Source organism: Chironomus tepperi, unplaced genomic scaffold (assembly GCF_022539635.2).
Source record: "Chironomus tepperi strain 1889 unplaced genomic scaffold, CSIRO-AGI_Ctep_v1 contig_48, whole genome shotgun sequence".
NCBI lineage: Eukaryota > Metazoa > Arthropoda > Insecta > Diptera > Chironomidae > Chironomus > Chironomus tepperi.
In genome coordinates, this window is record NW_027226170.1 from 689,198 (window position 1) to 711,095 (window position 21,898).

Sequence of the window (21,898 nt, forward strand, 5' to 3'; positions counted from 1 at the left end):
TGACAGGATCTTAAAAAATTATTTCCTTACTAAATTTAATTAGACAAATAAAAGAATCAATATCTGTTGATTAATTCGCTGTCTATTTAAGCTTTTTATGCATATCATTGTGTCAGGTCATGGCTGTTCATTAACTTAATAATAAGCACATCTAAAGCTATATGTGAGCTTTTTCTAACGACATCTTTTGAATTTCTTATTCGAAAAATCGAAAACTTCATCTTTCGACATGACAGGGTTCGACTAAGACAAGTTTATTGTGAAAAAAGAAGACAGTAAGAACTGTTTTCTAGAAAAATTAAATGAAATTGTTTAAATTTAATTTTCTGATATAAATTGTCTATATCTTTAATTTTCGCGCAGTGGGTTTTTGTGGAGCGTGCAAGCTAATTGTCTATATGAGCGTCTAAATTGTATGTGCTACATTTTATCTCGTAAAAGAATTTGCTTATCAAATAGGTGTCATTTTTATACCAGGAAAATTGTGTCATATTTTAGGAATTTTAATTGAAATTCGTGATAAGTATGGATGAATTGACTGAGAATCTACAGAAACTGAACTTAATTAAAGCAAAATTTGATCAAAACAAAGATATAGGAATTAATCAAATTTATAGTCAACCGGGTAGTAATACAAAGAAAGCCCCAGGTATTATTAAAACATTGAAAATCAATGTCATTGAAATTCATAATATTTTTATCTCATTGCAGTTGTTCCTCCAAAGCCACGCAAGGTAATACATTGTCACATGCTGCTTACATTTACAATTTATTTAACAATTCTATAATTCTTTTAGAATGATGTGTCGACTCCATTAGTTCCAAGAAGTACGAATATTAATAAGATTTGTAAGCCGTCATACGTGACACCATTGGCGACAACAGGTGCGCCAACTGATGAGTCACACATTTATGCCAATTCTCAATACGAGGGAAAAACTCCAAATAAAACACTTGATGATGCCATTGAGCTTCAATTAAAGAAAGAAGCACTTGAGCATCGAAAGAAAATTTTGGAATATAATAAGAGCATCTACCAAAATTCAATTGCGAATGGACAAAAGTTACAATTTTATGAAAATATTAATCAAGCACCGAGTATGAATGAAAGTAAAATGATTTATTCAAATATCATCCATCCACCACCGCCCTTAGATGTATTAAGTGGAGATCAGGATGAGGAATTTCCTGCACCTCCATCACCCGTTAGTTCTTCTTATTCTGAATTGAGACGTGCGACTGATGGAAATTGTTATGCGACAACAATTATGCCAGCACCAATTAATCACCAATATAGAATTGGAAATGTCAATGCTAATCATCACATTAAAAATAATACTTATTCTAATGATTATGGCATTTATGGACCATCTTCACAGAATTCAACGACATATGAGTCCATTTATGAACCAATTAATCCACGTCCACCGTCCCAAATGTCGTCACGCTCAAATTATTCACTTTATGCACCATACGATGGATTATGTAGCAGTAGTTCATCAATGAATCGATTGCCAATCATCACACAAGAAACTGAAGTCGATGCCCTTACTGATTTACTTGTTCAATCGATGCATCAATCAAATACTGATCCAGATTATGCATCATATGGAACATGTTGTAAATGTAATGGAATCGTTAGTGAAGCTTTAGGATGTACAGCAATGGGTAAAATTTATCACATTGCTTGTTTTACTTGTCAACAATGCCAAACTAGCCTGCAAGGAAAGCCATTTTATCCAATCGATGGAAAGCCATTCTGTGAAGAAGACTACTTAAATACTTTGGAGAAGTGTTGTGTATGTCTTACTCCAATTTGTGAACGCATCTTAAGGGCAACAGGGAAACCATATCATCCTCAATGTTTTACATGTGTTGTGTGTGGAAAAAGTCTTGATGGAATTCCATTTACTGTCGATGCAACAAATAAAATTCACTGCATCGAAGATTTCCATAAGTAAGCTTTGCATTATCATATAAGTAAGTGATAATTGAAATTAATTGCTATTCATATTTCACAGACGATTTGCTCCACGTTGTTCAGTGTGTAAGCTACCAATTATGCCAGAGCCAGATAAAGAAGAAACAATTCGTGTTGTGGCATTAGATCGAAGCTTCCATATAAACTGTTATAAATGCGAGGTAAGCATCTATAGTATCTGAGCAGAGTGGAATTCTGGGATATCGAGCCATATACAGGCAAATCTGCCATTGTGATAGACAGTCCACTGTGGTCGAGTGGTTAGGCAACAAACCTGTAACTATTTTGTAAGGATGTCGGTTTGATTCCCACCAGAGACCGAACTCTATCTATTATACAAAGTGCTGCCGATATGATAAGGAAACCACAATGCTCTCGATATTACAATCGACCTGACCCAAATTGATTTTTCCACAGAATTCCTAGTCGACATTGAACTCTAGATTAAAGCAAACATTGAATTTTTCCTCTTTTCTTTACAGGATTGCGGGTTACTTTTATCATCAGAAGCAGAAGGTCGCGGATGTTTTCCATTAGATGATCATGTTTTGTGCAAAAATTGCAATGCGAAACGAGTGCAGGCATTAACTAGCATGATTTAAGCACAAAAACTTACTCATACCTTTTATAGTATTTACACGTTTCTAATATTTGCTGTTGTTTTAACTGCTTAATACTTTTTCTGTGATTCACAAATTCTTATATTCGCTTTATTTTTTATTTTGCTAAGAAATTAGTCGAAATATGCAAAAGTTGTTTTGTGATTTTCCTGCATTCCATATAGATTTAGATAAATATAACTACGTATGACTATATAAAAATTTTTAATGACATCTTAATCGATTGATGTGCGATATCTAGAAATATTCTTCATTCATATCGAATACACTTTTTGAATAAAATAAACTTATAAATTTATTGGATATTCCTGTGGAAATATTAAATGCCATATCTTTTATTGTCTACTATCTATTGCCTTTTAGTGTGTTTCTAGAGTTTCTACTTCTTACTTCAGACTAGTCTAGCAATTTAACCCAAACCAATTAATTACGCTTTTCAACATAGACGTTGATTCCATCAACAGGACGCAAGATAAGTTCTGCTATTAATTTCAGATTTTCTTGCTTTTTGTCCAATGTCAGCTTGAAATGTTTAAGGACTGTCGAGACAATTACTTTAAGTTCATACTGTGCAAACTTCTGGCCAATGCAATTTCGGGATCCAGCAGAAAATGGAATGTATGAGAATGGATTTACTTTGTCATAAGATCTTTCAGCTTCAAAACGATGTGGATTGAACTTTTCAGGTTCTGGATAAATGTCTGGATTTTTGCCTAATATGTATGGTGAGACATAGACATTCATATCTTTTGGAAAAGTATAACCACCGGCTGTAAGTTCTTCTGATAATTTACGGCCATAATAGGGTACTGGAGGGAACATTCTTAAAGATTCCTTTATAACCAGATCGAGGTAATGCAAACTGTTCAACTTCTGTATGGTCAATTCTTGGTCATCTCCAATAACTTCAACAATTTCATCATAGATTTTCTGCTGAACTTCTGGATATTTTGCGATATTATAAAATGTGAAACTAATTCCACTGGTTGTTGTATCATGGCCTGCAAACGTGAATGTATCAACTTCTTCCCGAATATCCAAATTACTTAGAGGTTTTCCATCAATAGTTGAACTTAATAGAATATCAAGCAGTGCTTTTTTCTTCTTCTTTCCTACGTCATCTGCATCATCAACTTGATTGATAGTTAACAACTCTTCTCGTCTTTTTTGAATGACACCATCAGTAAATTCATGAAGAATTTTTATGCAGTGCTGTTCTCTTTTATACATGTCGGTAAATTGGAATAAGAATTGGTTCCTTTTTGTCTCGTCAAATGACCGAATCATCTCAATTATCGTCACTCTGTGGGAATAATATTTTAAATTCAACAACCTAATGATTTTATAATTGATTCCTTTTGTACTTACTCTTTGACCGCTCTGAGGTACTCAGAATCTTTAGTTTGTGCATGCATATTGATTCCCATTGCAGCTTCTGAAAATTTAAAAAAGACATAAGAAATTATTAGGTAAATTTAAAAATGGAAAGACTTACCACAGACTGTATCCAAAGCATATAAGTTCACGAGTGGAAACATATCCACAAATTTTCCATCATACTTCTCAAATTGGTTAACAAAAACTTTTGCCTGCTGGTTCATGATGTCCACAAATTTCTCAAGAATTTGAAAATGGAATCCTGGAGTAAGCAGTTTTCGTCGTTGGAACCATTTCTTTCCACTTGAAATTAATAGTCCGGTACCAATCCAAGGAACAAGTAAATCATAATCGACAGTTTTGTTAAGTTGAGTTTGACTTGTAAGTAGTGCTTCTATGATTTTAACATCCGAAACTACAGCACAGCCTGGATCAAAAGGTGAAACTGTAAATTGATATACTGGCTTGAATTTCTTTCCTTGTATTTCAAGCCAATCGAAAACACCTTGAGCATCCTTTCCAATAAACTCGATTAAATGATGGAAAACTGGCAACTTTTTTGGGGATGGTATTTTAGACAGCAAATAATTTCGACGACGATACTTTATTTGGTACCAGGAAATGAATGTAATTACAGCAACAATAAAGAAACTTATTAAGTACATTTTTCGGCTTCAAATTAGACCTTCTCAGTTCAAAGGTTCCTTCTTGACTAAAATAATTTTGAGATTGACAGACTAATGTAGTAAGTACTTACGCATACAATTATATGAGAGGCTTTAGTTCCCACCATATAAAGTAATATAATTTTCACGTGCGGTATTTAATCAGTAATAATTTGTTTGTGTATTTATTGTAAACACCCTAATCAGTTTTTCATAAACAATGGCAAATACATCCATAGCTTAGATAGAACTATGTAACATGAAGTATCTAGCATGTCATTGCCATATTTTTATTATTGATCTTTAGATTGCAAATTTTGAAACTGCTTGTCATTTGTCAATATTCGGTCAGACGAAATGCCGAAAATGCAAGTTCATTGACATCAATATTGATTGAACTAATCATTAGTGTCTTATTTTCAATTGAAATTCAAATTTTACTTATTCATCTTAAATCATGCGCCAATGTTATTCACCTAAAAGCGCTACAACTTTAAAACTAAATTTATTATGATGTATAAGCTTAGGTATACAGAGCATATTGTTGGGCAGTAATTTTGTGTCCGACAGCTTAATTAAAAACTCTTGATATTTGAACTTGTATCCATGTTAAGTCTCGTTCCAATTTATCAGTCAGTTATAACGCATTCAGGTCCGTTCCAGTAAAACCCCTTACATGGTGAATTTACGGCTCTCGTATCTTGTTCTCGTCCGTTAACTACATCATTCATGACCAGTTTTTTCAACATTTCACGTTGCCCAAAATCTTTGTTTTACGTCTTAAACTGCTGTACTTAAGAAGCTGAAGTATCTAAACTTCTGAAAAATCAAATTCAAATTCAACACCAACTTTCGTGACCCGCACCTTGTCAACTGAGCTATCAAGTCACTTTTGCTTCGATTTCAAATTCAAAAGTTGCGGCTTCTTCATCAACTTATGAAGTGATAAATATCTTTAAATTGTTACTTGGATGTTTTGCATGTTTGAATAATTTTTGTCCAGAATTGAATCTTTCAATAATTTTAAAGTAATGGCTAAATTTACATCATTATCTTGTACGGTATTAACTTCTCAGCAGAGTCTAATTGATTAGGAATTTCCATGTTTGGACTCAACATAGAAACCCATTATACAATTGCAGATCATTTCCGTTTTTTCAAATTCCCGCTCTTTTATCAGGGGTTTAGTATCCGATGGATTCTCAGCTTGTTTTTAGTTGTACTTACAGCGGAAATGTATTGAAATAACCGTCTTAATTCACAAAATTTATTAAAATTATCACTTCTTAACTTTTTGGTTACAAACAACTGAAGATGATTTTAGAAAAAATTAACCGTTAAATTTTGAAAATTATAAATTTTTGAATTGGTTTAAAAAATTAACGAATATTTTCATTTGTGTGATCAAAATAAAGCAAGCTTTGATTTTTATTAAAATATTCAATCATATTCTGTGAATAAAGAAGTCAAAAGAAGCATTTCCGATATTAAGCCCCTGAAAAAAGAGCGGGAATCCGAATTTCGACATTAATTTCTCTAAACAATTTATTTAACAAAAAAAATATTAATTAATACAGATCAGTGAAATTTAAATATGGATTTTCCAAAACGCAGTAAGATTAAGCCATTGAAAACTCCAGATGAGGAGTCAATTGACCGATTTGCACCTCATAACTGTATGTTTTATATCGTTCCTCCGCAAAACGATGTAAGTTTGAAAGATTTTGAGGAATTGGCGATTGAAAGACTGAAATTATTGAGAATTCTCGAGCAAGCTGGATTAAAATACCCCAAAATATTATCTGATGAATGGAAAGATCATGTAATTAATGAGCTGAATTTAGAAGGACTAAAGTATTTCGTAAGATTAATTAAAGGCAATGGAAACACAGATCAAGATAAACAATCCAGAAGAAGAGACTACTTATCACACTTTATCCTTCGTTTTGCATATTGCCGTAGTGAGGAATTAAGAAGGTAATGAATTACAATAATTTACACTTATTCAAAGTATTAATTAAAGAATAATTTAATTTAGATGGTTTGTTGCACGAGAAATGGAATTATTTCGGTTCAAATTCAGTGCCTTGAGCTCATCGGAAATAAAGGAATTTATTGAAATTTATGAGATGGGATACCGTCCAATAACTGATGAGCAAAAGAATGAAATAAGACAAGAACTTCAAAATATGGTCACTGGAAATATTGATACAGTCGATTTCTATAAAGTCAACTTCCTGTCAGTTTTGGATCTTGTTCGACAACGAAAATGCTTCTTAAAAGGTGGATATGCTTATGTCAGTTCAATGGATTTCAGCTCTATAATAGGAGGACATCATCAAAAGTTTATTGAAAAAGGATTAATGTCACATTTGAAACTTTTACCAGAATTTGAGAATGATGACCGAATTGTTGGTATTATTAAAGGCTTACATACATCATATGTTGGCAAGGATTATACAATCAATAAGGATGCAGATATTCCAATAGAAAGTCTCAATCAATTGTCATTAAAAAGTTATCCTTTGTGCATGAGAATGTGCCATGATTCGCTGAGAACTACACATCATTTAAAGCATGGAGGACGAATTCAGTATGGATTATTTTTGAAAGGCATTGGAGTTACTTTGGAAGATTCATTGCGTTTTTGGCGTGAAGAATTTACAAAAAATATGGAACCAGATAAATTTGATAAGAGTTATGCCTATGGAATCCGTTATAATTACGGTAAAGAAGGTTCACGAACAAATTGGTCACCATATTCATGTATGAAAGTCATCAATACAGCTCCAAATCCACAAGATACACACGGATGTCCATTCAAATTATGGGATACAATAGAATTAAGATCAAAATTAACAACTTATGGCTTAAATGCGATGGCAGTTCAAGATGTTGTGAGTTATGCTAGTAAAGGGCATTTTCAATTAGCTTGTGGACGTTACTTTGAGGCTGTACATGAGACAAAACTTGATGAAGGAATTTCTCATCCAAATGCATACTTTGAATACAGTCAAATAATTATGGGAAATAGACAGGCAAAAGAGAAAAGTACACCAACATCTCAACAATCCAGCTTTAATAATCGTAAGCAAGTCCAAATGAATAAGCAACAAGAATTTAAACGTAAAATGGATGCAAGAATCAAAGAGGAACAAGATTTTGATGAGGAACTTTGGAAACTGTCACAGCACGAAGAAGAGTTGCTAAGTCAATGGAAGGCAAGACAAGAGGCAACACAAAATGAAATTTCACAAATTGCAACCATGGATTGGAACGATGAGAATGAATAGAAAATTTCTCAACTTGCTAATTATTTGTAATCATATCTTAATTAAGCTTTTCAATAAAGTACCTTACTTACTATCAATTTTGTACAACGGTTTATTTTTGAATTAGGTATTTTTGTTCGAAAATTTATTTCGAATTAACGAATTTTTCGAAAATAGACACTTTACCTTTGTTTTGAAAATATAACTAAATTAAAACCCAATTAAATTGACTTTTAAACAATGAATAGTAGTAAAATTAACAGAAAGAGTATGGCAACTAATAATTTATATGTGTTAGATGCAGATTTTTATCCAGGTAAGTTTATATATATATAATGACTGAAGGGCCCAGCCTTATGAGCTGGAGGCACTGCGATTTTAAATCTGTTGTACCACACCCTTTAGACCTACAGTTTATAGTGGGATCCGAACCACTTGCAAGCTCTGCACATTGCAAAGACACGAGTGCGTCATAAGACCTGATGTACCCTGCAATGTACCTAGTTACAATTCGTGTGCGCAAGATTTCGTAATGAAAGTCATCCAGATACTAGTATATCCTTATATACCTAGCAGTGGAGACACATTGTGTGCCAAAGACCTCAAAACTCCACCCAACACACGAACCGAGCTTCATAACTAGAACGGTGAAATGGAAAAAGAGCTTCGAAAATTAGACATGGCCTGGGATTGAACCCAGGACCTTTGGCACGTAAGGCCAACGCTCTACCATTTAGGCCACTGATGCCATTTCACCGTGAGTTTAATCAGTTAAGGAAAATGGAATTTTCCAGGAATTTCATTTTTATTTGAAATATTTTCTTAAATTTTTAATATTTAAAGATATCTGGAAGGATGACAAAGTTATGTCAGCAATGATGTACACATTCAGACCAAGAGAGGTCAATGAAGAGCATTATGAACAGAAGATGCAGTTTTGGAAGGACTTAATTGAAAGTTACTGTGAATATAAAGGTATGAGATCAGTTTTCAAAATATTTATAAATTTAATTAATTATTTTATCATTAAAGGTGCACCAACGATCACAATTAATGAACTTAAAGATGTTTTCAAGAGAAAAGGAACTTCACCTTACTGCCTTCAAGACATTCTGAATCAAATGATGTACGAAGGAAACTTACAAGAAAAGAACTTATTTATGGAGCAGCCAAAAGCAACTTGGGGATCGTGGATGGTTGATAGTTTAATTTATAAACCAGCTTCATGGGGATTTAGTAAAATCAAGGAGAAGATTATTGGATCATCGACAAGTCCTGATACAGTTTTTATAGTCAAAAGTTCCGTCCAAAAGCAAGCAAGATTGCTTCAAGAACATGTAAGAAACAGACATACATTTAATAACATTATTTCTATGGATGATTTAATGGAAAGTGCTGAAAATATTGACGGATTATCTCGAGAAGGTATTCTAATGGCTTTACAGCACTTAAATGTTTATTCAAAGTCAGCATATATCGAGGAAAATAACCATTCTCTTGGTGTTGAAGACTCATCCGATAATCATCATCATAAACTTTTGATTAAATTTGGTGAACCACATCAAACTGTATTGCCAATAACTGAAATGGAACGATCAATTTATAATTTGGAACATACAGAAAAATACTTACTGGATGTTGTGAATAAGAAGAAACAGCAGTTAAATGAATTATTATTACAGGTCAAAAACTCTTTGGCTGAAGGAAAGAAACAAATGGCAAAGACATTTTTAAGAAAGAAGCATGTATGTGAATCGGAACTGACAAAAACTATGAATATTCTTGAAAACATTCAGACAATGCTGCAAAGAATCCAAAACTCTAAAAGTGACAAAGAAATTATTAAAATGTATAAAATGGGATCTGACTCAATTAAACACATCTTTGCAAATAATGGAATCAATCTTGATAGTGTCCATGACATTATTGAGGATATGAAGGAAGTGATTGAGGAACAAGAAGAATGTCAATCTGCTTTAAGTGCACCAATGCGAGGTCTTAATGAAATTGATGAATCAGACATTGAAAGCGAATTAATGGACCTTATTAAAGAAAATAAAAAGGAAGAACCAAAGCCAAGTGAAGTAATCAAGAATAAGCCCGATGTTGATATAATGGATCTCGAAATGAGATTAAGAAAGTTACGAGGAGACTTCCCAGATTTAGATGAAAGTGATATTACGCCGGTCAGGAGTCAAAAATCTTTACCACAAATTTAATGTGATAGTCTATAACTTATTGATTTTGTACTATGACAACTCATTAAATTTCTTACTTATTTGAATAAACATTTATTTAAAACAAACTTATTCGATTTGTAACGATTTCTGGAAATTTGAAATGAACCGAATTTTAACGATAAAAGTTATTTTGAATTTCATGTTTTGAATTCGCCGTATTGAAATATCTTAAAAATAACGTACAAAAATAGTTTAAAAATTAACGCTTAAAAAATGTTTGAAATCTTAACAAAAACTTTCAAACTTCCAAAAACCGTTAAAAATTTAAAAACTTTTCAATTATTTATTATACTATTTATTAAATCGTTTAGTACAGAATCTTTACAAAAATATTTCATAGTTTACACTTTATTAAGGTAGAATTTCTAGCTCAGCTACAATAGCGATATGATCGCTAGGAAAGACGACAGATGGAATTGCATTGTGTAAACTTAGTTCCGCTTCACTAGGCATTTCAACAACTTTTGTGACACTAAATTTGTCAGTTTGATAAAAGATATAGTCTAGACATTCTTTAAAGCCTACTGTGTAGTTTGTGAATTTTGGAGTTCCACATGCTGACTTGATTTTAAACGGTTGATTTAGTTCTACATTTATAACAGCTTCCTCTGGTTTAGAACCCCAATCTATAAAGTCTTGAGGTACATGTCCTTCTGTCATTAATTTATAAATGCCACATTCAGGAACTGAATTAAAATCTCCACAAAATAACAGGGAAATATCCTCAGTTGCATACTTTTCCTTAAATTTTTTGACATAATCTTCAACTAAAATCATGTTGAATCCAATTTGAAGTAAACGGATATGATCAGCGTCTGGATGGAAATACAAATGAGTGTTGGCTACGACAATGTACTTATTTGGAAACTCTTTGAGCTTTAATAGAACTATTTGTAAAGTTGTAGCAAGGTCTGTGAAACGTGTGACTAACTGCTCATTATATTGTAGCTTTGAAAACAGTTCTTGACATGCTGGATGTGTCTTAACTGTATCACCAATATTCATTCCATAATTCTCAATCAATTCAAATCGATCTGTTCTGTAAAAAGTACTTAAGCCTTCTGGTGTCGTTCCTTTCTTATCATGTACACCATTCATATTTTGTTCATTCAAGAATGGAATCAAATCTAGATCAAAGACTTTAAAATCTACTTCTTGCATACATAAAATGTCGGAATTGTATCCTATGATTTCTTTAATCAGCAGCTGCTTCCTATAATCAATATCAATTGCATATTGTGCACAATAGTTAAACAACTTTTGTCTTCCATCATCTGTATCAGCATAATAATCAGCCAAAATGTTATAGGAAGTCACACGAATCGCATTTCCATTTAATTTTTCAGTTGTATAAAGATGTCTCATTTCATAGGGGCAGTAACCTGGACCAGGTTGAATCTCACAACTTCCAATAGCTTCCACTTTTGGACCTACTTTTAATTGATCAAAACTTCTCGGTGTTACTTCAAGCTTTACTTTATATCCAATATCTTCATTTTTCACTAACATTGAATATCCACGTCCTATTTCTTGCCATTCTATTTCATTTTCTTTATTCGATTTCGGCATTTTGCCTTTATACCAAATAAATTCTGAACTGTGACGATCGGCAAAGTCCATTTGTAATTTTGATGGATAGACATAGAAGTTTGCAAGAATTGAATTAGGTAATGTCACATTGTTGACCCATGGATTGTTAAACTTAAGCTTGAAGACATCATCTAAAATCAGCATTTGGAACTGATCTGTATTTTCTTCGAATTGAGGAAGTAACTCTTCAAATGTCTTTTCGGTAATTTCTCCATCATTAAATAATAGCCTGACAGATACCTGCTTGAAAATAACAAATTAACATCCAGTAAACTGTTAATGCACAATTTTAATTACCTGTAATTCTTCCGGTTCCTGAACAGGCTGTTCTTCGCCAGCATTTTTCTTATTCTTCTTCTTGCTCTTAACTGTCAGTTCCTTCTGAAGATTTGATTTTATTCTATTCAATGCTACGTCAACTTTCTCGTTAGTGCTGCGTACAAAATTAAAGTTTCTGTCCAATTTCTTAGTTTCTGTAACTTGCTTTACATATCGGAAGCTTATTAACATTTTGGCTTCTGCCTTATCATGCTTAAAATACACTTGATTCATGTCCAAAACTTTGTTTTTGTTTACAAAATTATAGAATTGACAGCTACTGATTTTGAGGATATTCTCTACTAAATTTTTGTTGCTACGTTTCACAAAATGACTAAATATTAACATTATACGAAGTTAATCACTTAGAATAGTTCTATCCATTTCCAGGAGAAGCTAATACAATTTGATGTCGTTTAAATTATAGCTTAATTAAACTAGAATCAGCTAAATTTAGATAATTTTAATTCTGTCGGCTATTTTTGTTTTGATTTTAACAATGTGATTTCGAAAATTGACAGCCATCCATAAATGATGTTTGTGATTTTCCAGTGTGACATTCTTTATGTGGGTCCATTCAAGTTTCGTAAACAATTTTATTGTACAAGTGATTGCATACAAGTAAATCATTGCATGCAAGTTTCACTTTCAAGTTTACATGATTCTAGTCTGCAATTTTCCTTTATTAAGCTATGACATCCTGAAAAATTAAAATTTGCTAAAAATGTCGTAATTTCTTTTGTGATTACTTACAAATTTAATTCACATCTTTTATTAAAGGTATTATTTCTTTCAAGAAAAAGGAAATCTTTTTACACACAATGAAAAATGGTAAACGCTTTTATGATAAGTCAGATGGAACTAACAGACGCAACAATGAGATCATAGTCAAAATTATCCAGAATAGGGATGTATAGTAATAACAATCCTATGAAGGATTTAGAATCTAATAAATAATATTAATTTAAAAGTATGGACTCTATTGACTGCTGGGACAGTAAGGAATAGAGGAACGAATCTAGAGATAATGTTACTAAATCCTCAAAATTCTAGATTCGCATTTCAATAAATGACAGTAGGAACTATTTCAAATAATTAGAAGATATTTTGACTCAAGATCTCAAAGTTGCCATCCATCAAGTCCGAATTCATGAAAGATAAATTTCTTAAGATCTATAGTGCATTTTCATTTAAAACTGACATTAAAATCTTATTTTTTTCATATTTATCATATTTATGTAGCAGTAAACTTCACAATTACACACGAAAAAATCATTTCTTAATTTACTACACAGCTTCAAAAAAAATGGTCAAATTATGGAGAATTTTAGGGACAAAATGACTAAAGTACGAAGGAATTGAATTTTAAGGATATGCTTAACAACAATGTGAAATGTATATTTGAAGGAAAACAACCTTTACCGAATATTTTGTAGCAATCTTAAAAAGCCTGCCAAGATTCTGACAGAAGTCACAAATTCGATAAATTTTCTGTCAGAATCTGACCCGATTTCAAAATTATTACTAAAATTCGGCCAATTCTCTCCCCAAAAATACGTTTCAAATAGCTGTTAAGTATATCCTTATCATAAGGATGCATCGTCGAATGGAACAAAAATAATAATAAATTATACATGTATAGGGCGAGGAGTAAGTAAGGAGGGAGTTAAATGTTGTCTTATGTTTCTAAATGTCTTATCGAATCTCTAATGTGAATCCTAACAACTATTATTTAAATATTAAGGACATTTTCACTATAAATCAACCTTAGAATCTACTAATTTCAAAAATGACACACATTTCTGTGCATGTGTATGAATGAATAGTAATGTTTCTGCGTACATACTATATATCATTAAATTATTATTATTATTATTAAATTTTCATTTCATTAGATTTGAATGTTGTACTTTTCATTTAATTTACTTCATTTTTTTTTCAGCTAAGAATCATTAATTACTTTAAATTGTGGTGAAATATGGCGTGGTCAACACTTATAATTTTTCAAGATAAATAACTTTACCGGTAGTTTCGGTAGCTTGAGTTGTTGCCGTGGACGTAGTTGTTGCTTCCTCATTTTCACTCTCAGTTTTTGTGGCATTCTGTTTGCTTTCGTGACTTATTCGAACATGTTCCCTTAAACTGTACTTGTTCTTGAATGTTTTCTTGCAATACTCACATTTTCTGGGGGGTTGCGATGTATGTTGTGTTCGTACATGTCGCCACAGATTTACAGAGGTAATTACAAGCTTACAGTACTGACATTGTGTCCATTTACTATTGGTCTCTTCGCTTGGCTTCTCCTCAGTTTCTATAACATAAGAATCTTATCAGATTTCTTCAAAGTAATACTAAATACATTAAATATAACACTCACTTGATTCAGTTCCTCCATCACCAGATGATAATGTTGTATTTGCATTTCCTTGATCGTCTCCAACAACTTCATCGCCCATTTGCTGTTTTCCTTCTTCAATAATTTCAAATGTCTCTTGCATCAATGCCATTTCCTCTTCCATATTATCTTGACTTTGCTCGGTATTTTCTATTGCACTAACAACATAATTGCACTCTGGCATACTTGATTTCATCGTGAGATACTCAACTTCTTCAAAAACTGATTCCTTTCCATTCTCATCTACAATCACTGCTTCTTGTTTTGAAAATGAATTATCAACAGCCTCTGCAATAAATTGTTGTGTAGTTGTGTTTGATGTATTGGCGGGTATTTTGGCTGGTCGTGCTTCCTTTATTGTAAATCTTTTACGTTTTCCAAGTCCTGACTGATCAATATAAGTTGTCTTTATATGCTGCACTGGAGTTTGTTCAATTTTTATTGGTGACTTTATGAGACTGGTTGTTGTCGTTTGCTGTTGATTTGAGATATTTTGTGGAGTCGCTAAAAGTATTTTATTTCCATCGGGGACTGAAATGAAAAGTGATTCTGATTGCGATACAGGTGTTGCGATTATTGACTTTTCCGGCACAATCTCTTGATTTTCTGATAGTCCTCGAACTTGTAACATTTCAGCAACATGAAGAAATGATGAAAGAGAATCTTGACTTATAGATACTTCACCACGATACATAAATTCAACTATATTTGCGAGATCATCAAATTTTACATTCTTAAATATTACAACTGGATGTTTACATGGATTATCCATAAATGTCTCTCGAAAGTATGTACTACATACACTAAGGATGATTTTATGCGCACGAAGACGCTTATTTCCATCGCAGCATAATGTCACATCAGTCAAGAATTCGTCCTCACTTCTCAGGACATTAAAAGAATTTGCCAAATGTTGGCAATGAGAGTGCCACTTTAAAGAAAACTGTTGCGAAGCCATCTAAAGAGGAAAATTGTTATTTTTTTACTTTTTTTTTTTAATATTCATCCAACAACCCAAACTCCCACTCCAAAATAATGTACGGAAAAAGGAGTACGGGAAAATACAAACCTTTTTGTTTTAGATCATCGTTTCCTCAACACTCTCGACTGTTTTACTATTATTTTTTGGGTATTTTAAATAAAATACCACTTTAATCGTTGTTTAAACTGTATCAAGTTGTGAAATAACTTATCCTTTTCAATATTTTCACAAAATTTTCCTTTTTAAAATTTTTGTTTGTTTTTTCTTAACTTATTTTTTTCGTATTTTTTACACAACTTTCCAATAACTTTTATGCTATTCCAATAATTTAATACTTATAATATGATTTTAATTTATCGTAGAATATTTTTCTTGCATAGAAACCCGAGAATATTTAATTTTACTATTTGCTTATATTTTTTTCACTTTTAAAACCAAAAACTGAGCAACTAACGATTTTAAATTTTTATTGGACGTTTAACTGTGTTGCTCAGTTAGCAGTAGTAGCCATGAATTTAATTTTTTCATTTTAATAGTTTTAATTTCAGTAAACAGTTCAAATTGTGTGATAAAAGTTGTAAAAAATATAGTAATTGGCGTTGTAACTACTGTAAATAAGTTATTGCAATGAAAAATTTTTCAACGTCGACAAAAGTTTCAAATTTACTTCTGTGCAGCATAAAACCCTACATCAACAATAATAACAAAAGAAAAATTAGTACATTAGACTGAAAGCATTATCAGAAATGTTCTGACCGTATGGATTTATTTATTAGATTCTCCAGAAATTATCCAATAAGAATTGAAAATTTGTTCAGAGATATGTCCATATTGACCCGTGATAAGCAATTGACTCATCAGAGTAGTCATTACACAGATAGTCAAGACAGATAATGTTGTGTCATGCGTTGCGAATAGATTGGATTAACCTTAAAGAATAACTGACGTAGAAAATTTGAAAATGGGTAAAGCAATTTGCAGCACATTTTTCATAAAAAGATAATTAATTAGAGCACTTTGTACTGATTGATAATTAAAATTTATTTCAAATCGAAGCAAACCTTGAATTATCATGAGGAATCTTAATCAAAGTAGGTCATTTGTTATGTCATGAGTTTTTGACACCCTAGCCTACTAAGACACAGTAATTTTGATACAGAATGACTAATTTCTTTGTGTTGTGTGACACACTTTCAGGCCCGCCACAGACTCCACATAATTGTTAACCTAAGAAAAGACATGAACTTCATGTACAACATCCAAAAAGCGTTCTGACACTTGAATGACTAAACATGATGGGAAAAGCGCCTGCGACATCCAGTTGTCAGTGAAATTTGTACTAGTTTATCATGAATTTAAAACTCTATTTTTTGCGTAATTTGTGTTAAAATTTAATAGTTTTAACAACACTTTTCTATTGATAAGTGTATAATACATAACAATATGTAAAATTTACTAAGTAAAATTTTTGTGTAAATTGGTTTTTTATGTGAATATTTTGTAGCGAAGAAAATTTGAAAGAATTTCTAAGGAAAAAAAAGATTTTTTGTATATTACTAGTAATAATTTTTAAGAAAAACAGAAATGTCAACAAGTCCTGGGAATAATGAACACAATAATCATTTGTTTGGAGGAATATCCGATTCCGGTGAGTACAAAAAATGCATTTTAGATAAATGACTAATTACTTATTCAGTAAAAAGAGAATTCTGATAAGATTTTTTTTTTCAAAAAATCAAATGAATCATCAAGTGAATTTTTCTTCTTATAAGAGATGAAAGCTCTTGATCGATTCGTCAGGATATTTTTAGAATCTCCTTCTCGTTTCTGCCATGAATTTTTTTTTCGTTTCCTCTTTTTTTCCTCATTTTGTGGAGAACAACTTGTGCAAATTTTTATTTTTCCTCGTTTATTCCAAGTTACTGAAATAAATTCTTTCTAGCTGTATGCTATACATGTACTTATTTTTTGCATGGCATTTGGCAACTTTAAATAAATTCAAAATAAAATATAAAAAAATCCAAAAAAAAAAAATAACGAAAAACACGCAATACACCAGAAAATTATTTCAAATGCCTCCATACTATATTCTCTGCTAACATTAGGTAGTTTATTTTCTTTTTCATATTCAAGGTCTCGAATTTTGTATACAGCGAATATGAAAAAAAAAATACTATATGAAAAGGCTTGAGAGAGCGCGCACGAGAATAAGGAAAAACATTGATATATACAAACATTTCCAAATTTGTTTCTTAATAGAATTTAGATTTTTTTTCTTCTTTTAAATTGTTATACATGTCATTTCTAACAAGTGGATATTACTATCACGTGAAACATTAAATAACTTACTTGACAATATTTTTATGAATTTTTTAAAATCTTTTTATAAAGAAAAAAATCATTTTAGATGAAAATTACGCATGTAATTATATAAATGGAAACCAAAATCCACATTTACATGTGATATATTTCTTTAACGTAACCGAACAAAAGTGTTGCTAATAATATCTAAAGAAACGAGCATACTTGGATGATATGTAAATTCTTGAAACGGAAAGTCGTGTCATAAATCACTCAAAATTGATAGCTTGATAATTTAACGGATTTTTAAAAATTGAAATTTATCTAATTGTTTGATATGTATTTTGATATGTAAAAGAATCAACAGTAATTTTCAAAAATGTAACGGCAATTGTAACCATTTTCCAACATAAGTGGAGCTTAAGCTACAAAAAAGTGCTTCACAATTGGGTCTGTCACCTAGTTTGAATAAATGATCTGTTAGCACGTTAGGCTGATATTGCTCCATCGGTTTTAGGAGTAAAAATTGTGTCTCTGTCCCATCCAGCAGTATTTCCTCATTTGCATCTCTTTGTTGATGTCTTCCTGACCTTCATTTTGCAAAAGTTTCTTATTAAAAGCTCAATCTTCTGAATTCTAATTCCACCAAATCATAAGAATCAGAGATCGAAGTCACTACGATCGGCGGCTAAATGTTCGCTTATTTTAGCGAAAAATTTAGCCGGCTAAAAAATTCGCTTATTTTAGCGAATATTTTAGCTCGGCTAAATCTTCGGCTAAATTTAGCGAACATTTTTAGCCGGCTAAATTTTCGGCTAAATTTAGCGAACATTTTTAGCCGGCTAAATTTTTCGCTAAATTTAGCGAGCATTTTTAGCCGGCTAAATTTTTCGCTAAATTTAGCGAATTTTTTTAGCCGGCTAAATGTTCGCTAAATGTTTATGAATTGAAAAAATCATTTTTTTTCCAACAATTTGGTTATTTGTTTTGATACTTTTTTGGAAATGATTTTTATCTTTCTGGATCTTGTTTTATTGATTCCGAAGTGACTTTATCATTACTGGACCTTGTTTTTTAATTCGTGGATGCATTTTAACCTTACTGGATCTTGTTTTTTAATATGTGGATTTACTTTGATCTTACTGGATCTTGTTTTTTTACTTCGTGGATGTACTTTGACATTACTGGATCTTGTTTTTTAATATGTGGATGTACTTTGATCTTACTGGATCTTGTTTTTACTTCGTGGATGTACTTTGACCTTACTGGATCTTGTTTTTTACTTCGTGGATGTACTTTGACCTTACTGGATCTTGTTTTTTAATATGTGGATGTACTTTGACCTTACTGGATTTTGTTTTTTACTTCGTGGATGTACTTTGACCTTACTGGATCTTGTTTTTACTTCGTGGATGTACTTTGACCTTACTGGATCTTGTTTTTTAATATGTGGATGTACTTTGACCTTACTGGATTTTGTTTTTTACTTCGTGGATGTACTTTGACCTTACTGGATCTTGTTATTAATTTCGTAGATGTACTTTGACCTTACTGGATCTTGTTTTTTGGTTCGTTGAAGTGACTTTGAGGAACTAAAAACAAGATCCAGCAGAGTCCAAGTCACTAATATTAACTAAAACCAAGATCCAGTAATATCAAAGTACATCCACGAAGTAAAAAAACAAGATCCAGTAAGATCAAAGTACATCCACATATTAAAAAACAAGATCCAGTAATATCAAAGTACATCCACGAAGTAAAAAAACAAGATCCAGTAAGATCAAAGTACATCCACATATTAAAAAACAAGATCCAGTAAGGTCAAAGTACATCCACGAAGTAAAAACAAGATCCAGTAAGGTCAAAGTACATCCACGAAGTAAAAAAACAAGATCCAGTAAGATCAAAGTACATCCACATATTAAAAAACAAGATCCAGTAATGTCAAAGTACATACACGAAGTAAAAAAACAAGATCCAGTAAGATCAAAGAACATCCACATATTAAAAAACAAGATCCAGTAAGGTTAAAATGCATCCACGAATTAAAAAACAAGGTCCAGTAATGATAAAGTCACTTCGGAATCAATAAAACAAGATCCAGAAAGATAAAAATCATTTCCAAAAAAGTATCAAAACCAGAGATCGAAGCCGCTGACAATTTAGTCGGCGGCGGCTAAAATGTTCGCTTATTTTAGCGAAAAATTTAGCCGGCTAAAAAGTTCGCTTATTTTAGCGAATATTTTAGCTCGGCTAAATCTTCGGCTAAATTTAGCGAACATATTTAGCTCGGCTAAATTTTCGGCTAAATTTAGCGAACATTTTTAGCCGGCTAAATTTTTCGCTAAATTTAGCGAGCATTTTTAGCCGGCTAAATTTTTCGCTAAATTTAGCGAATTTTTTTAGCCGGCTAAATGTTCGCTAAATGTTTATGAATTGAAAAAATCATTTTTTTTCCAACAATTTGGTTATTTGTTTTGATACTTTTTTGGAAATGATTTTTATCTTTCTGGATCTTGTTTTATTGATTCCGAAGTGACTTTATCATTACTGGACCTTGTTTTTTAATTCGTGGATGCATTTTAACCTTACTGGATCTTGTTTTTTAATATGTGGATGTTCTTTGATCTTACTGGATCTTGTTTTTTTACTTCGTGTATGTACTTTGACATTACTGGATCTTGTTTTTTAATATGTGGATGTACTTTGATCTTACTGGATCTTGTTTTTACTTCGTGGATGTACTTTGACCTTACTGGATCTTGTTTTTACTTCGTGGATGTACTTTGACCTTACTGGATCTTGTTTTTTAATATGTGGATGTACTTTGATCTTACTGGATCTTGTTTTTTTACTTCGTGGATGTACTTTGATATTACTGGATCTTGTTTTTTAATATGTGGATGTACTTTGATCTTACTGGATCTTGTTTTTTTACTTCGTGGATGTACTTTGATATTACTGGATCTTGGTTTTAGTTAATATTAGTGACTTGGACTCTGCTGGATCTTGTTTTTAGTTCCTCAAAGTCACTTCAACGAACCAAAAACAAGATCCAGTAAGGTCAAAGTACATCTACGAAATAAATAACAAGATCCAGTAAGGTCAAAGTACATCCACGAAGTAAAAACAAAATCCAGTAAGGTCGAAGTACATCCACATATTAAAAAACAAGATCCAGTAAGGTCAAAGTACATCCACGAAGTAAAAAACAAGATCCAGTAAGGTCAAAGTACATCCACGAAGTAAAAAACAAAATCCAGTAAGGTCAAAGTACATCCACATATTAAAAAACAAGATCCAGTAAGGTCAAAGTACATCCACGAAGTAAAAACAAGATCCAGTAAGGTCAAAGTACATCCACGAAGTAAAAACAAGATCCAGTAAGATCAAAGTACATCCACATATTAAAAAACAAGATCCAGTAATGTCAAAGTACATCCACGAAGTAAAAAAACAAGATCCAGTAAGATCAAAGTAAATCCACATATTAAAAAACAAGATCCAGTAAGGTTAAAATGCATCCACGAATTAAAAAACAAGGTCCAGTAATGATAAAGTCACTTCGGAATCAATAAAACAAGATCCAGAAAGATAAAAATCATTTCCAAAAAAGTATCAAAACAAATAACCAAATTGTTGGAAAAAAAATGATTTTTTCAATTCATAAACATTTAGCGAACATTTAGCCGGCTAAAAAAATTCGCTAAATTTAGCGAAAAATTTAGCCGGCTAAAAATGCTCGCTAAATTTAGCGAAAAATTTAGCCGGCTAAAAATGTTCGCTAAATTTAGCCGAAAATTTAGCCGGCTAAAAATGTTCGCTAAATTTAGCCGAAGATTTAGCCGAGCTAAAATATTCGCTAAAATAAGCGAATTTTTTAGCCGGCTAAATTTTTCGCTAAAATAAGCGAACATTTAGCCGCCGATCGTAGTGACTTCGATCTCTGATCAAAACAAATAACCAAATTGTTGGAAAAAAAATGATTTTTTCAATTCATAAACATTTAGCGAACATTTAGCCGGCTAAAAAAATTCGCTAAATTTAGCGAAAAATTTAGCCGGCTAAAAATGCTCGCTAAATTTAGCGAAAAATTTAGCCGGCTAAAAATGTTCGCTAAATTTAGCCGAAAATTTAGCCGAGCTAAATATGTTCGC

At 31.9% G+C, this 21,898-nt stretch overlaps 7 protein-coding genes across 13 annotated transcripts in view; 4 read left to right on the forward strand and 3 right to left on the reverse strand.

Moving 5' to 3' along the window:
- Positions 1 to 240: 240 nt before the first annotated feature.
- On the forward strand, positions 241 to 2,925 carry Zyx (lipoma-preferred partner zyxin). 2 transcript variants are annotated; one of them, XM_070652548.1, is made up of 6 exons: positions 241 to 413; positions 478 to 649; positions 712 to 734; positions 798 to 1,957; positions 2,022 to 2,142; positions 2,464 to 2,925. In XM_070652548.1, exons 2-6 carry the CDS (start codon positions 526 to 528, stop codon positions 2,581 to 2,583), a joined length of 1,548 nt encoding a protein of 515 aa, XP_070508649.1. In that variant the 5' UTR covers positions 241 to 413; positions 478 to 525; the 3' UTR covers positions 2,584 to 2,925. The 2 variants fall into 2 exon arrangements, with proteins under 2 accessions (XP_070508649.1, XP_070508648.1); XM_070652547.1 differs by having other exon boundaries at positions 241 to 649.
- Positions 2,871 to 4,748, reverse strand: LOC139099988 (cytochrome P450 4d10-like). The gene is made up of 3 exons (XM_070652549.1): positions 4,097 to 4,748; positions 3,970 to 4,036; positions 2,871 to 3,904 (listed from the first exon to the last, which is right to left on the reverse strand). The coding sequence occupies exons 1-3, from the start codon at positions 4,641 to 4,643 to the stop codon at positions 3,025 to 3,027; spliced, it is 1,494 nt and encodes a 497-aa protein (XP_070508650.1). The 5' UTR covers positions 4,644 to 4,748; the 3' UTR covers positions 2,871 to 3,024.
- Positions 4,749 to 6,225: 1,477 nt separating this feature from the next.
- On the forward strand, positions 6,226 to 8,023 carry Prim2 (DNA primase subunit 2). The gene is made up of 2 exons (XM_070652546.1): positions 6,226 to 6,620; positions 6,682 to 8,023. The coding sequence occupies exons 1-2, from the start codon at positions 6,238 to 6,240 to the stop codon at positions 7,934 to 7,936; spliced, it is 1,638 nt and encodes a 545-aa protein (XP_070508647.1). The 5' UTR covers positions 6,226 to 6,237; the 3' UTR covers positions 7,937 to 8,023.
- A 67-nt stretch (positions 8,024 to 8,090) lies between these two features.
- On the forward strand, positions 8,091 to 10,224 carry LOC139099989 (charged multivesicular body protein 7). Of its 3 annotated transcripts, XM_070652552.1 has the most exons (4): positions 8,091 to 8,231; positions 8,321 to 8,672; positions 8,759 to 8,890; positions 8,948 to 10,224. In XM_070652552.1, the coding sequence occupies exons 2-4, from the start codon at positions 8,660 to 8,662 to the stop codon at positions 10,132 to 10,134; spliced, it is 1,332 nt and encodes a 443-aa protein (XP_070508653.1). In that variant the 5' UTR covers positions 8,091 to 8,231; positions 8,321 to 8,659; the 3' UTR covers positions 10,135 to 10,224. The 3 variants fall into 3 exon arrangements, with proteins under 3 accessions (XP_070508653.1, XP_070508651.1, XP_070508652.1); XM_070652550.1 differs by lacking the exon at positions 8,321 to 8,672; XM_070652551.1 differs by having other exon boundaries at positions 8,100 to 8,672.
- Positions 10,225 to 10,506: 282 nt separating this feature from the next.
- On the reverse strand, positions 10,507 to 12,255 carry LOC139099342 (2',5'-phosphodiesterase 12). Its single transcript, XM_070651770.1, has 2 exons — positions 12,043 to 12,255; positions 10,507 to 11,985 (listed from the first exon to the last, which is right to left on the reverse strand). Exons 1-2 carry the CDS (start codon positions 12,253 to 12,255, stop codon positions 10,507 to 10,509), a joined length of 1,692 nt encoding a protein of 563 aa, XP_070507871.1.
- Positions 12,256 to 13,599: 1,344 nt separating this feature from the next.
- LOC139099990 (protein jim lovell) lies at positions 13,600 to 15,845 on the reverse strand. Of its 2 annotated transcripts, none has more exons than XM_070652554.1 (3): positions 15,528 to 15,845; positions 14,441 to 15,416; positions 13,600 to 14,374 (listed from the first exon to the last, which is right to left on the reverse strand). In XM_070652554.1, exons 2-3 carry the CDS (start codon positions 15,414 to 15,416, stop codon positions 14,058 to 14,060), a joined length of 1,293 nt encoding a protein of 430 aa, XP_070508655.1. In that variant the 5' UTR covers positions 15,528 to 15,845; the 3' UTR covers positions 13,600 to 14,057. The 2 variants fall into 2 exon arrangements, with proteins under 2 accessions (XP_070508655.1, XP_070508654.1); XM_070652553.1 differs by having other exon boundaries at positions 13,600 to 14,389; positions 15,528 to 15,844.
- A 1,040-nt stretch (positions 15,846 to 16,885) lies between these two features.
- Positions 16,886 to 21,898, forward strand: part of HDAC4 (histone deacetylase 4) — a 45,217-nt gene continuing 40,204 nt past the window's right edge. For 2 of the 3 annotated variants that reach the window (XM_070652516.1, XM_070652517.1), the window contains exon 1: positions 16,886 to 17,088. In XM_070652516.1, coding sequence (XP_070508617.1) covers positions 17,025 to 17,088 — 64 coding nt within the window. In that variant the 5' untranslated portion in view covers positions 16,886 to 17,024. The remainder of the gene's footprint in view (positions 17,089 to 21,898) is intronic. The other variant, XM_070652520.1, reaches the window with a different exon arrangement.